Source organism: Monodon monoceros, unplaced genomic scaffold (genome assembly GCF_005190385.1).
Source record: "Monodon monoceros isolate NGI ecotype Baffin Bay Population unplaced genomic scaffold, NGI_Narwhal_1 Contig7397_ctg1, whole genome shotgun sequence".
Lineage (NCBI taxonomy): Eukaryota > Metazoa > Chordata > Mammalia > Artiodactyla > Monodontidae > Monodon > Monodon monoceros.
This window is the reverse complement of record NW_021702979.1, coordinates 1-15709: the sequence shown is the minus strand read 5'-3', so window position 1 is coordinate 15709 and position 15709 is coordinate 1. Positions and strand designations below refer to the sequence as shown.

Here is a 15709-nt window from a genome sequence, read left to right as displayed (position 1 = left end):
TGCTCTCCAACGCTGTCACTGCTTTATCAGCTAAGTCCATGTAATATTCTAAACCCTTTGTTGTAGTTTCAACAGTCTTCACAGCATCTTCACCAGGAGTAGAGTCCATCTCAAAAAAACACTTTCTTTGCCCACCAATAGAAGTAGCTCTTCATCCACTCAAGTTTTACCATGAGATTGCAGTAATTCAGTCCCATCCTCAGGCCCCACTTCTAATTCTAGTTCTCTTGCTGTGTCCACCACATCCTAAGATGCTTCCCCCCTGAAGTTCTAAACCCCTCAAAGACATCCATGCAGATTGGAACCAACTTCTTCCAAACCCCTGTGAATGTGGGTGTTTTGGCCTCTTCCCATTACTCATGAATGTTCTTAATGGCATCTAGAATGGTGAGTTCTTTCCAGGAGGTTTTCAGTTTACTTTGCCCAGATCCATCAGAGAAATCACTGTCTATGGCAGCTATAGCCTTATGAAATGTATTCCTTAAATAATAAGACTTGTGCTCGCTTTGGCAGCACATATACTAAAATTGGAACGATACAAAGATTAGCATGGCCCCTGCACAAGGATGACAGGCAAATTCATGAAGCGTTCCATATTTTTGATGTGGCACATATACACAATGGAATATTACTCAGCCATAAAAAGAAACGAAATTGAGTTGCTTGTAGTCAGGTCGATGGACCTAGAGTCTGTCATACAGAGTGAAGTAAGTCAGAAAAAGAAAAACAAATATGCTAACGCATATATATGGAATCCAAAAAAAAAAAAATGGTCATGAAGAACCTAGGGGCAAGACTGGAATAAAGAGGCAAACCTACTAAAGAATGGACTTGAGGATATGGGGAGGGGGAAGGGTAAGTTGGGACAAAGTGAGAGAGTGGCATGGACATATATACACTACCAAACGTAAAATAGATAGCTAGTGGGAAGCAGCCGCATAGCACAGGGAGATCAGCTCGGTGCTTTGTGACCACCTAGAGGGGTGGGATAGGGAGGTTGGGAGGGAGGGAGACACAAGAGGGAAGAGATATGGGGACAGATGTATATGTATAGCTGATTCACTTTGTTGGAAAGCAGAAACTAACACACCATTGTAAAGCAATTATACTCCAATAAAGATGTTAATAAATAAATAAATAATAAGACTTGAAAGTCTCCTTGATCCATGGGCTGCAGAATGGATGTTGTGTTAGCAGGCATGACAACAACATTCGTCTCATTGTACAGCTCCATCAGAGCTCTTTGGATAACCAGATTTACTGTCAATGAGCAGAAATTTTATTTTATTTTTTTTGGACAAGCCACGTGGCTTATGGGATCATAGTTCCCCGACCAGGGACTGAACCTGGGCCCACAGCAGTGAAAGCACCAAGTCTTAACCACTGGACTGCCAGGGAATTCCCAGCAGTAATATTTTGAAAGATTTTTTTTTTTTCCTGAGTAGTAGATCTCAACAGTAGGCTTAAAAATATTCAGTAAACAGATGATCTGTCATCCAGGCTTTGTTGTTCCATTTACAGAACACAGGCAGAGTAGATTTAGCATAACTCTTAAGGGCCCTGGGATTTTCAGAATGGTAAATAAATATTGGCTTCAACTTCAAGTCACCACCTGCATGAGCCCCTAAAAAGAGTCAGCCTGTCCTTTGGAGTTTTGAAGCCAGGCATTGACTTCTCCTCTCCAGCTAAGAAAGTCCCAGATGGCATCTTCTTTCAATAGAAGGCTGTTTCATCTACATTGAAGATCTGTTGTTTCATACAGCCACTGTCATTAATTATCTTAGTTAAACCTTCTGGATAACTTGCTGCAGCTTCTACATCAGCACTTGCTGCTTCACTTTGCACTTTGTTGTTACACAGACATGGCTTCTTTCCTTAAACCTCATGAACCAACCTCTGCTAGCTTCAAAATGTTCTTCTGCAGCTTCCTCGTCTCTCTCAGCCTTCATAGAATTGAAGAGAGTTAGGGCCTTGCTCTGGATTACGCTTTGGTTCAAGGGAATGTTGTGGCTGGTTTGATCTTCCATCCAGACCGCTCACACTGTCTCCGTAGCAGCAAGACAGCTGTTTTGCTTTCTTCTCCTTCATGTATCCACTGCAGTAGCACTTTTAATTTCCCTCAAGAACTTCTCTTTTTTTGCATTCATAACTTGGCTGTTTGGTACAAGAGGCCTAGTTTTTGACCTATCTTGGCCTTTTGACATGGCTTCCTCACTAAGCTTCATCCTTTCTAAATTTTGATTTAAAGTGAGAGACATGCAACTCTTCCTTTCACTTGAACACTTAGAGGCCATTGCAAGGTTATTAATTGGCCTGATTTCAATAATTTTGTGTCTCAGGCAATAGGGAGGCCCAAGGAAAGGGAGAGAAATGAGGGAAAGGCCAGTGAGTGGAGTAATCACATCAGACACAACATTTACTGATTAAGTTCACTGTCTTATGTGGGTGTGGTTTGTGGCATCCCAAAACAATGACAATAATAACCTCAAAGATCACTGATTACAGATCACCAAAACAAATATAATAATAATGAAACAGTTTGATGGACTGTGAGAATTACCAAAACGTGACACAGAGACACAAAGTGAGCAAATTCTGTGGGAAAAATGGTGCCAATGGATTTGCTCAACGCAGGGTTGCCTCCAACGTTCAGTTTGTAAATAAGTGTACTGTGAAGCTCAGGAAGGCAAAGGACAACAAAACAAGGTGGGTCTGTCTGCACATTACGAAGGACATTATGCAGATATGATAAAACATTTCTATGTGCATCACTGATCATTTCCTCGGTACATATTCCAAAAAGATACCAGGGTCTAAACATTTTTAAGATGCTTCACAACGGCTTCTAGAAAAGAGAGACATTTCACAGAGAGAAGAGTCAGCAAAAAGGGGGATTCTGCTGTAGAAAATGGAACAAACAAAAGGAGCAAAAGAAACAGACACCTGCCACTGAAAGGGGAAGCAAATGGAGAAGGTGGATATTGAGCTTTGTGCACAGAAGCTGTGTCCCCAGGTGGACACGCCCTCTAGGATGGAACTCCAGACACTTCCATACCCATTCCTTATTGACTTTTCCTAAGTGAAGGCCGTCCCCATTCTCCATCTGCATAGTGTCACCCTCATCACTCGGTCCCCAAATGCCTCACCACCATCGCTGAATACCAAGCAGGTTAAAAGGAGAGAGGGACACCCTCCCCCTGACATTCCTGATGTCCCTTCTGCTCACAGGAAGAACCTGTAAGTGGTCCCTTGGCCACTCCAGCTGTAAGGGAGCCTTGGAAATGTACTCATAATTCTTGGCAGCCACGTGTCGGGCTCAAAGTTCTACTGCTGTGGAAAAGATGAAGAATAAATATTTGGGACACTAAAGGTCTATTACAGGAACAGAAACAAACCTGGTAATGAAACAAAGCCAAGCAAATGATGCCTTGTCATCGGTTTCTGGGTAGGAGACGCTGTCTGTTCCCATACTCAGTAATCTTATACGTATTACAGTGTATAGAGAGCGCAAGTGTATGAAGAATTGTTTCTTATTGGATTAGGGGAGAAAATCCCTTTAATACCTGCAATGAGGAAGGAATTGCACTTTCTTGAAATGCCGTTTAAAACAAAACAAAAATGCCCTCCTCTTCCTCTGAAAGCACTGTGACCACAAATTCACACCTTTTCACTTCTTTAACCCCAAATCCCCTCCTGTACAAAAGCCTCATTGGGGGAGCCCCTTCAGAAAAACCAACACACACTGTGACAACAGCATAGGTTAGAAAATCACAGCAAGTTTATTCATTGGCAAGAGACATAAAGAAAGCATTAAATGTTTGTGTTTCTAGGCTGCCAGCATAAACTTTTCAAAGTGTTTAAAGTGAATAACACCAAGAGCATAATTAGATATCACATCTTAAAGGACCCAAACACAATTTATCAGCTTTAAAAAATATTTTCAACTGAAAGTACATCTTTACATAGGTACATATATTATGTATAAACCACCTATAGTTGTTTTGAAAAATAATATGATAGAGTTAATAGAAACTTTATTATAATTTAAGAGTCCATGTGATAAACCTGTTAATGCCATAAATTTAATTATTTTGGGGAAATGTCTTCTTTAGACATTTCCCTAAAATAATTCACAGATTCAATCTATCTTAGAACTGGAAGGAATTTTAAGTAATCACCTGGTTCAGTCAACTCCTTAAGACAAATGAAGAATCGCTATCACTTTTTAGATCAAATTACATGATGCTAAATGACTCATCCAAGGCCCCGTAACTATTAAGTTTCCTCTTTTCTCAGCTCTTTTTTTTTCCTAGCCAAACAGATCTCAACACTGATTTCACGTGTAACCATAAGACATTCAAGTGCAAGATAAATTCACTGAGAAATCCCATTCCAGGATCCACTGTGCTTACTCAGTAAGATAAATTAAACCTGTCTGATGAAAATACACAACAAGCATTGCATTCAGCTTCTTGTCTTCAATTCTGATTAGTAAAGCACAGCCCCTACACTGAGGACAAACAAGACATAAACAGCAGTATAAGTACGTTGCTGGATTCGCTAAGTTTAATGCATCTACTTCGGTGCAAAACACTCATTCTATCCAAAGCCATGTTTTCAGAGGAAAGAAGAGGAAAGTAACTAAGCAGAATAGAATCCAAGGACTGCTGGTGTATTTGTATTCAGAGCATTGGCCTCTCAGGGGCTGTAAGCCTCAGACACAAGTCAGATGCCTTCTTGGTCAGTGTCCCCCACCCACAAGATGGGTCTGTGGGAGGGTCTTCCGACAGCCAGGACACACAGACACGTTCTTCAGGAGTGGTTGGCTCTAAGAATCGGGGCTGAGCTCACAAAGACGGAGTGTGGCTGGACTGGGAGGAAACCAGCTCCGAGCACATCCCCAAGATCTCACCCGGGAGCCAGCAGTACAGGTGCAGGAGAGGCTGGAGGAGCTTCTGCTGATCTGGAAGGTCTTCTCGGTTGCTTCTGTCCACCTCATGCTTTCTAGGGGAGACAACCCTTGGAAGGATTTGGTAGGGGTGTAGTTGAAAATCTGTTCCAAGAAAACGTTTGTTATACTTGGCAGAAAGCGATCACCGTCTCTCACTGGAATGTGCCCAGTCTCAGTCCCGATGGGTCCATCGGGCAGAAGTGAGAACAGTGGTTCAGGTAAAATCGAAATGTCCCACCTTCTGCCACACGACAAGCTCATGCAACTGAAATCTGGGAAAACTGCATAACCAGTCGTGGGCTTAGATGTATCAAACAACATCAAATCTAGTAAAATGTGTCTCCTGGCCCAGAGGAACTACAATTAATTGCAATTATTTTGGATCTCGCTTAACACCATCTGGAGGACCCTTTCTCTTGAAGGGCTGGCATCAACCACGTGGCAGCCAGGGTTCTCCATCCGCTGGTAGGACACTTCTACCCTGGAGACAGGCAGAATGAAAAGAGTTGGCCCATTTGTTAACACGGCTCTTTACGCAAATGTTATTTTCCTACCATAATATAGACAGCTTGAAGCCAGGTCCCCATCTGGTTTATCGCACTTCCGCCACCCAGGCAACTCGCTTTGCATACAGCAGACATCCGATACATTTAGTTTCATAAATGAGAAATTAATAATAATGTTTAATAGCTTGCATTTACTCAAAACCTTTTATCTGCCAAGCATTAGCATCCTGCATGGTCTTCTCGTTTCGTATTCAGAGTAACTTCAGGAGGAGAATCAATGTCATCCACCCCCATTTTGCAGAGAAAGGAGCAAAGGCTCAAAGAGATTAACTAAGCTGCCCAATGGCAAATTCCTCCAGAGTCTGCCCCCTGAAGGATTTCACAGAAGCCAGAGGTCCTTGGCATATACATTGTTTTCACTTAGGAGTCTTCTACAATCGCACTAGAATTCTACCTCTCCTTCCAGTCTTAGCTAGCCTTGGTGTGTACAGAATAGCCGGGGCTGATTTGAAACAGGAGGGAAGTGGGCAGGGCACAGCCTTTGAAAGAACGACATAGCCCGAGGACATGACATAAACTGATTAGAACCAAATGGGCCCAAGATGGCAGACAAGTCAAGTTCCACTGGACCTCAGTATACGCTCACTGTGACAAATCAGCAGGCTAAATGACACACCCACAGGCACCATGACAGTTCCAAAGTCTACCATAAGGATCAAAAAGCGGGTGGTGGCCCAGCTCCTGGAAATCCCCGCCCCCTCCTGAAATAGCCGGAATACTCCTCCCGCTCATTAGCCTATGAAATTACCCACCCCTATAAAAACTGACAACCCCATATCCTGGTGCCTTTCTCACCTTCTGAGATGGCCCACAGTTTGACTGTGGAGTGTGTTTCTCTCTAAATAAATCCACTTCTTACCTATCACTCTGTCTGTCACTGAATTCTTTCTGTGATGAGACATCAAGAACCTGAGCCTCATTAAGTCCTGAAACCAGGTGTGTGATCTCAGTTGGAGACTGTGGGTTTTGGCCGGGTTCGAGTCCCAGCCTCTTGGGTTCAAATCCCAATCTGAGGTGCATGGTTTCAGATTATATGACCAAAGCTCTAGAGCTTTGCGGTTAAAACAAGCACCCGGACTCAGCCATATAAAAGAACGAAATAATGCCATTTGCAGTGACATGGATGGACCTAGAGATTGTTACACTGAGGGAAGTCAGACAGAGAAAGACAAATACCATATGATATCGCTTCTATGTGGAATCTAAAAAAGAAAATGGTACAAATGAACCTACTTACAAAACAGAAATAGACTCACACATGTAGAAAAGAAACTTATAGTTACCAGTGGGTAAGGGGTGGGAGGGATAAACTGGGAGATTGGGAGTGACATATACACACTACTATATATAAAACAGATAATTAATAAGAGCCTACTGTATAGCACAGGGAACTCTACTCAATGCTCTATAATGACCTATATGGGAACAGAATCTAAAGAAGAGTGGATATATGTATATGTATAACTGATTCAGTTTGCTGTACAGCAGAAACTAACACAACATTGTAAATCAACTATACTCCAATAAAAATTATTAAAAAAAAAGTCCTCAGAGTAGATGGTGAGAAATGGAATATTTCCCGCCATTATCAGTAAACAAAGGATGTCCCAGTCATCAGCGATTGCAGCCACCACGGCTGGTGAGCTGGTGAGCCCTGAGGGAACTCAGGAAGGAAAAGAATACCTGCCATCTAGCAGCCATCAGACTGCAGCCACTCCCTAAGGTGAGCCCTGAGGGAACTCAGGATGGGAAAGCACAGGATACTGGCCCCAGATAGCTGAGGTGCTTTCAAAGGAATGATTTCAGTGACCCCAGACTCTTGCATCTTCCCATACACAGAAAAACGCTAAATTCCTTAACTTGACTTATCTGGTTTTCTTTAACAATAATCTTCTGACATTCAGACTACCTGTCCTTTGTTGCAAAACTCTTATGTGTCCTAGCTCTCCTGTCACCTCCTCAGAGCAGTTCACTCAGGGTTACTTGAGATGCTGCCTCCCGGGCTTGAAGTCCTAAAAATTCCCGCCAAATAAAACATAACTCTCAACTTTTAGGCTGTGAATATTTTTTAGTCGACAATGGTCTGGGGCCATAGCTCTGCCTTACCACCTACCAGCTTGTGAAGCGATTAGGAAATAATGCCTTCCTTGCAAGTTTGCCGTGAAGTTTAACTGAATTAATACCAACCAGTCAATCCTTTGACATGGTTTCTCTGCACACAGCTGAGTGGTTAATTATTTATGTTATAACAGCATTAAGTTAGGATAACAGTGCTATCAGTGTTTATTTATATAAACAATTCTGTTTTGGCTTTTCAAACCAGTCCTACAGAAGTAATTTAGTCAGCCTTGAAGCAGTAAGATGGTCCGGACACTCCTGCTATTGTGTTCATAGCTTTCTAATGAAAATGAAAGCACTGCCTTAAAATCAGAAAGGTCTTGAATTTAAACCCAGTTCTACTACTCAGTAGATATGCAAGTTGTAGACAAATCACTTAATCTTTGAGCCTCAGTTTTATAAACTGTGAAGTACAGCTAACATTGTCCTTGCAAGGGTTACAGAGCATCAGAAGTAAAATGCCTGACACACAGTGAGCCCCTAACAGGTAAAAGTCACTGTGAGGCCGTCAGACAGTGCTTGTGACCATTCTGTTACAACGACCCAGAAAAGTGTATTGTCTCACTCAGGTTCACGCTGGTGCTGGCACAGCCAGGACTAGAAAGACTAGGAAGGAGGTCTGATCCCCAGTCAGATATCCTGTGGCTATAAAACCACCACGCAGTGGCCCCATGGAACAATCCCATTGAAAGGAGTGAATCTAACTTGGAGGATACTGCCTCTCAGGTTTGGAAAATGGGAACCGTGTCATGTCCTCCACTTTACCAGAGTCAGTGCTGTTTCTGGATCGTCGCCACAGCCAGGGACCCCTGCCCCTCACATGGCATCGAGACACCTACTTTTGACGAAATATGCTGTTGGCCTCCAGTTCAGCCTCCTCCTTGGTCCTCTCCATGCCCCGGCCCTCGATCCTCTGCATCCTCTCCTCGGGACTCATGGTGAGCAACAGGACCAGGTCGGGTTTGAGCAGGTCCCTGGGTCACTGGTACATAGAGTGATGGGCAGGAGGCAGGTGCTGGAGACCCCCACTTACCTCAGTGGCTATGGCGTAGGTGGCCGTGCTGTGCCAGTACCTGAGAAGGAAAGCGGTAGTGAGTTCCCTGTCCACAGAGGAAGTCAAGGGAGCACCTGAAAACCAGCTGCTGAGGACGCTGAAACCAGAGATGGCTCTGCTGAACTTGTCCTAGTACTGTACACATTAAAGAGGTAAAACTAAATCTTATTTTTTAAAGTATTTATAAAATGTAAAAATAAGTTAAAATCAACAACCACAATAAGAATCCAGTGCACACCACCCAGAGCTCCATTTACTCAGTTAAAACTGCATGTATTGTGGGACTACTCTGTTGCCTTGGCCTTGCAGGATGCTTTCTTTTGTGATGGCAGGTTGGCATGGGATGGTAGATTTGTTCGGTAGTCCACTGGTATTTAATGCTGTATCTTGGCCAAACAAAAATCTGCAGGCCCATTCAGTTCCTACAATGTTTTAAAACTGAACTTGCTGGGCTTCCCTGGTGGCGCAGTGGTTGAGAGTCCGCCTGCTGATGCAGGGGACACTGGTTCGTGCCCCGGTCCGGGAAGATCCCACATGCCACGGAGCGGCTGGGCCCGTGAGCCATGGCCGCTGAGCCTGCGCGTCCGGAGCCTGTGCTCCGCAACGGGAGAGGCCACAACAGTGAGAGGCCTGCGTAACACACACACACACAAAATAAGAAACTGAACTTGCTGACAAGACATGGAAACAACCTAAACGTCCAACAACAGAGGAATGGATAAAGATGTGGTACATATATACAATGGAATACTACTCAGCCATAAAAAAGAATGAAATAATGCCATTTGCAGCTACATGGATGCAACTAGAGATTATCATACTAAGTGCAGTAAGTCAGAAAGAGAAAGAAAAATACCATATGATATCACTTATACGTGGAATCTAAAATATGACACAAATGAACCTGTCTATGAAACAGAAACAGACTCACAGACACAGAGAACTGACTAGTGGTTGCCAAGGGGGTGGAGTTGGGGAGGGATGGAGTGGGAGTTGGGGATTAGCAGATGCAAACTATTATATATAGGGTGGATAAACAACAAGATCCTACTGTAGAGCAAGGGAATTATATTCAATATCCTGTGATAAACCGTCATGGAAAAGAATATAAAAAAAAGAATGTAAATATATATATATGTATAACTGCGTCACTTTGCTGTATGGCAAAAATTAACACAACCTTGTAAATTGACTTCAATTTTAAAAATAAATAAATGAAAAATAAAAGAAATTGGACTTGCTGATGAAATCTGCATTCTAGGAACCCTGGATAGGAGGCCTTTGTCTTTCCCAGCTCTCCAGTCATCCAGTTGCAACTGTATGGATCAGAAAGAGAAATAAACCCAGATAAAATCTCTGAAACTCTGTGAATGTCCTCCCTGAGTGACAGCGGTCACTCTTGACCGGCTGATCTTAAAAAATGCTTTGAAGAGAGGAAAAGAAAATCGCAACCATCAAAGAAAATCAAATCAGCCCACTCTTTCAAAAAGCCCAATGGGGCTTCGCTGGTGGCGCAGTGGTTGAGAGTCCGCCTGCTAATGCAGAGGACACGGGTTCGTGCCCTGGTCCGGGAAGATCCCACATGCTGCGGAGCGGCTGGGCCCGTGAGCCATGGCCACTGAGCCTGTGCTCCGCAACGGGAAGGGCCACAACAGTGAGAGGTCCGCACACGGCAAAAAAAAAAAAAAAAAAGCCCAATGGCTTTCTACCACCTGCCAGAAAACTTTCAGCCTCCATCTAAGACACAAGCCTCTTCCCAGTGTGGACCCAGGCACACTCTTCCATGGGGGTCTGTCTTCACACTTTTCCTCCGGCTGGAATGAAGGTCTCAGGCAGCAAAGTGCCTCCTCTTCCTTCGGCAGGCCATGCAGAGGCAGACCCCAGCAGGATTCACTGTTTCCTCCTCTGGGCTCTCAATGCCCTTCCTACTCAGCTCTACTGAAGGACTTATTCTAAATTAGAGCCAGTTGTGTACAAGTTTCTCTCTTTCATCTCCTCCATTAGATAATTCATTTTTCAGTCATCTCTGTATTCCAAAATCTGAAACCAGCATCTGGCACACAATAGGTATGCAACTAATAATGTTTTTTGGATGTAGGAATAAATGAATTAGAATTATTTTATTGATTGGCATAGTTTATTACACTCTTGCCCTGTTCATGTCATATTCCAATTTTAAGTGACGAAATGCAAAACTCCAAATCCAGTATCAAAGCACTAACACCTACAAAAACATTTATGAAACAATTATAAACATCCCAATGTCGAGAGGCACCCATGGCCCCATCCTTGTCTGTATTTTCAATTTACTTCCTGTACTGTTTTAAAATCCTAAATTCTTAATCACTTTAGATTTGAACTGCTTTTCACAGTGAAAAGGACATACTGGTCCTTTATCTACAAAATAAATGCAGAGTGTTATCCAAGCTGTGTATTGTTTTACTCTCTGCCACCTACTTGCTTTGTGTACATTGGTTAAGTCTCAAATTCCTCTTCTGGAAAATGAAAATCATGAAAGCTTTGTTTTCCTCCCATAGTTTTTACAAAAATAGTCAAGTGCTTTTTAAAAATGTATCACACTTGAATTGGGAGATTGGGATTGACATACATACACTAATATGTATAAAATGGATAACTAATAAGAACCTGCTGTATAAAAAAATAAATAAAATAAAATTCAAAAAAGAAATGTATCACACTGTCATTATAAGGCAATATTTAATTCTTATTGGACACTAAAGCTGCAAGATTTCAAATTATGATAATACAATACAGAGAATACTGAAAAGAACAAAGGTAAAAAATTAATTTGGGGGCTGATCAATTCTAATATCATTCATTCTTCAAAGCCCTTTTCCACCTCCAAAAGCGTGGCCAGTGTAGCTGCTAGCGCCTTGAATTCTGCCTGGGGCCATTCCTATGTATCACTTACCAGACTTTTAATCACTCACAAACTTGTACTTTCACCTTCTCAACCAGATACATCTTGTCTCCCAAGCTGAATAAACCCAAGCAGGTCCAGGTTTTCTTCTTCTTGGCAACAAAACTACAATTTACACTGCATTTTGCACATGCTCCGTGTTCACTGAATTAAATACTTAGCTATGAATACAGAGGCTGATATCATCTAAATGTAAAAAGCCTTCTTTATTGTAGAAAAACCATCAGCAAGAATAGATTTTTTAAAGGTAATGAGGGTGATTAAGTTGCCAACCTTAACCGCAGTCACCATCAAAAATTACTCCATCTCCCTTCTTTTTTCAGCTAGATGATGGTGTTGTCTAAAATGGATTTCCTTAAAATCTTTAAACATGAACAAAACCCATCCAGACAACAAATAACTGCTCTTTTCTTCTCATCTGACAAGGTGATCTAGCATTATCTCTTTAAAGAAAAAAAATTGCAGACAATTCACAGACATAAAGAAGAAAAATCAGGGAAGAATGGGAGCCCTGTTCTGCAAGCCAGAGTTCTCTCACTGACAACACTGCTGCTCATTTTAAATAATCATACCCTCTGGCCATCAATTTCAGACTCATTATTTAGCATTCTCCATTCCTGCCATAGGGAAACCACATTAGCTCAAATCAAATGCAATTTGTTGACACATTATACATCACTTATAAAATAATGCTTTATATTTTTATAGCAATGTGCTATTTTCAAAGCACGTCCACCTTCATCAACTCATTGGATATTCACCACAAGTCTTTTGATTTTTATTCTGTATTGGAGTATAGTTGATGAATAACGTTGTGTTAGTTTCAGGTGTACAGCATGGTGATTCAGTTATACATATACATGTATCTGTTCTTTTTTCAAATTCTGGTCAGCAGGGAAGGGATAAAGAATATCATCTTTGAAGAGATTAGGAAACAGGATGCAGAGAATAAGTGTCTGCCTACATGCAGAAACCCGTGCTGCTCCAGGATTTTTGGAAATCCTAGGAAGTAATGTGCCTTATGAAGTCACACTTTATTAGGAAAAGCCTAGTCTATCTCCTTGAAATAAAGAGAGACTAACAAATAAATAAATAAATATATATATATATATATATATATATATATCAATATGGTAAATCCAAGGACTTTAACAATAGGGTGGATCCCACAGGTGAAGAAGTCCCACAAAGGAAAGCAATGTCTTACCCTTGTCTAGGATTCCTTGTAACTTGCCAACTTTGAAATCACTATCTTGCCATCCCCAAAGTTAAGAGTACCCACTGGCATTATAGCTTAGATGACAGCAAAGGCCTTCTAACTACTTTGTACGGTTTTCATCTTCCCCACCACCACTCACCACCACACACTTTTTCTTAGGTCCAGTCACCTTTCCCCAGGCTTCCCACGCCTCAGACCACTCTGCTTCTTCGTCCCATAAATATCAAGCCCCTTGCTTTGGGGAAGGCAGATTTGAGATGTGCTCTGCCGTCTCCTTGCTTGGCGGCCTTATGAATGAACCCTTTCTCTGCTGCAAACAAGAGTCTCAGTGTTTGGCTTGGGGAACATCGAACCTGGTTTGGTAACACACGTGGGCACCAAAGTTGTGTAAAAGAATGGTCATGGCAACAGGGACGATTCTCACAGGTGGCGTGAAGGAAGGCAGATGCAAACAGCAGTCAATGTCTATCTGCTTGTAGAGAGTTCAAGAACACGCAGAACTAACCTACGGTGACGGAGTCAGGGTCATGGTTCCCACGGGCGGGAGGATGGGTCGTGACTGGGAGGGAAGGAACTTACAGGGTGGAGTAAGGTTCTAAGTCACGACCTGGGTGCAGGATGTACTTGAACATGTTCACTTTTTTAAATTCCTTGAGATTTCCATTTATAATTAGTGCTCTTCCCTGAACACTTGTCAGGCTTCAGTGCAACTGCTCATCTTTCCAAAAATAAGTCAAATTGCAGCAAGAACAAGATGTACACTGGAGTCATGTTAAGGACGAATTCACCTGCACCTTTGGTACTCCCCACCAACTGCATTTCTCTCTTTTTCCCAAGGGACAGCACTCTCCTAAATTTGGTGTTCAACATCCTTCCATCCCTTTTTTGGTATTATGTTTTATATTATTTTGCATGTGTTCTACTGAATATCTTTCTGCAAGTTGATTTCTTTCATTTGAAATTACAGTTTTGTAACTTAGGCACATTGATGCATCCTACGAGCGCATATGGCTGTTCGGTGCTCCATTTTATAAGTATATGCCAGTATTAATTTACCCTTTCTTCTGCTGATGCCTTTGGTTTTTCAAGTTTTTCAATATTATGAACAAAGCTGAAACAAACTGTATTTCTTCAGGAAGTGGAAGCAATCTTCTCAAATTGCTCCCCAAGTCACCCTACAGGTGCCCACTCCCACCAGCACCATGTGAGTTTCCATCAACCCACATCATCTCCAACTCTGGGCTATCAGACTTTTCTAATGAGTTCTCACCAACCTGATGAGAGTAAAACGGGCTCTCATCGTCGTTTGAATTTCCATTCCTAGTAGGACTTGCCTGCCGTTCCCTTTGTCCATTTTTGTAGCACTTTTAAGCTACTTCTTATATATGAAATTTCAAAATATAACTCAGCTTCTGTCACTCTATTATCTGAAACCTCCCAAAGGCCCCCTTCTGCACTCAGAATAAAATCCACACTCTTTTATCACAGCCACAGACCCTGCTGACCTGTCTCTGTCTTTTTATCCATCCAGAAAGCAGCCCCTCGTCCACATGTTTTCCTCACGATGGCCTGTTTCTAGCCCTGGAATGTGTTCGCATTTTCCCGTCTCTACACTTTGCTTTTGCTGACCCCTCTCCCACAAAGCTTTTACTCCAGGATTTTCAGGTATGTCTCTCTTTGGTCATTCAGAGCTCAGACCACTGGTACCCCCTCACGCAGGCCTTCCTAAGTCACATCTAGTGGGGGGTTAGCCATCCTCCACCACACGACCTTGATCTCTCCTCTTTATAGTATTTATTACTCTCTGATATTACCTTATGTATCTGTATGCTTGATTATTACCTTCTCCTTCAACAGAATGTTTGCTCCATGAAAGCAGGGCACTGCCTAGCTCATTTACCACCGAATACTCTAAATTGAGAACTGTCTTTGGCAAATGGTAGATGCCCAATATATGTTTGTTGAATAAGCCAATAAACAAATGAACCACTGAAAGCTTGATTTGTGAAGCAGAGACTTTTGTTAATATCCCCCATATGCTATTTCTAGCTCTGTCACTTTGGTAAGTTACTTAACTTTTCTAAGACCTGTGTTTCTCATCAGTAATTTTAGTATCTATGTAGTAGTTGTTCCAGATGTTAGTATAGTATGTATAATGTCTTTAGCAAAATGCCAGCCAATGGTGTAAGTGATTAATAAATCACAAACATTATTCCTGTTATTATCATAATACACTTTGTCTTAAACACTATTGTGTACTTGCATGTATATGTACACACACACACACATACACACTACTTATATGTTAGGAAGAAAATGCCGAATTCAACGCATCTTTATGCCCACCTGTCTACAATCACAGGCGATTTGGTAGATTCTTTAGCTATTTCAGAAGCCACGATATAGTTGCCCAAAGAGTAAAAAGCTCTTCTAATGATAGTTGGTTCATCATCAAAGATTTTCCTCCACTGGCTGATGCAAGAGGGTGGTGACTTCAAGAGAACAGCCTTGAGTGAATCTGAAACTGACTGGGTCACAGTGGTTTTACCTGCAGGTCGGATACAAAATGCAGCACATCTTAACCACAGCCACGGTATCACTCCCAAAAGTTAACATTGATGTCAGAGCAAAGACATTCTTTCCACCTGTTACCACAAGGAGTTGATTAAATAATACAATTCTTTACAAAAAGTTGCCAACCCTTGGGAATTCAGGATTCCTGTTTGGTGTGAGAATGCTTGAAAGTAAAAAACAAATGGTCATCTCGTTTACAAACTAATGATAAACTCTGCTATCAGCTTCCAGGAACTCACTCCTCCCATCACGCCTCACCTGACTCAGGAAGGAGACTCACAGGGAA

The 15709-nt window shown here is 42.1% G+C and overlaps 1 protein-coding gene and 1 non-coding gene across 2 annotated transcripts; one reads left to right on the top strand and one right to left on the bottom strand.

The window, feature by feature from the left end:
* The first annotated feature begins 497 nt into the window (after positions 1 to 497).
* LOC114891302 lies at positions 498 to 601 on the top strand. The gene has a single exon (XR_003792446.1). It is a non-coding gene; the product is annotated as a U6 spliceosomal RNA (small nuclear RNA).
* A 3155-nt stretch (positions 602 to 3756) lies between these two features.
* Positions 3757 to 15397, bottom strand: LOC114891297 (UMP-CMP kinase 2, mitochondrial-like; the record flags this gene model as incomplete). The annotated part of the gene is given in 3 exon segments (XM_029215503.1): positions 3757 to 5432; positions 8475 to 8708; positions 15196 to 15397. Coding segments are annotated over 3 exon segments (554 nt in total), but the record flags the coding sequence as incomplete, so codon positions are not given.
* Between the last annotated feature and the right edge of the window lie 312 nt (positions 15398 to 15709).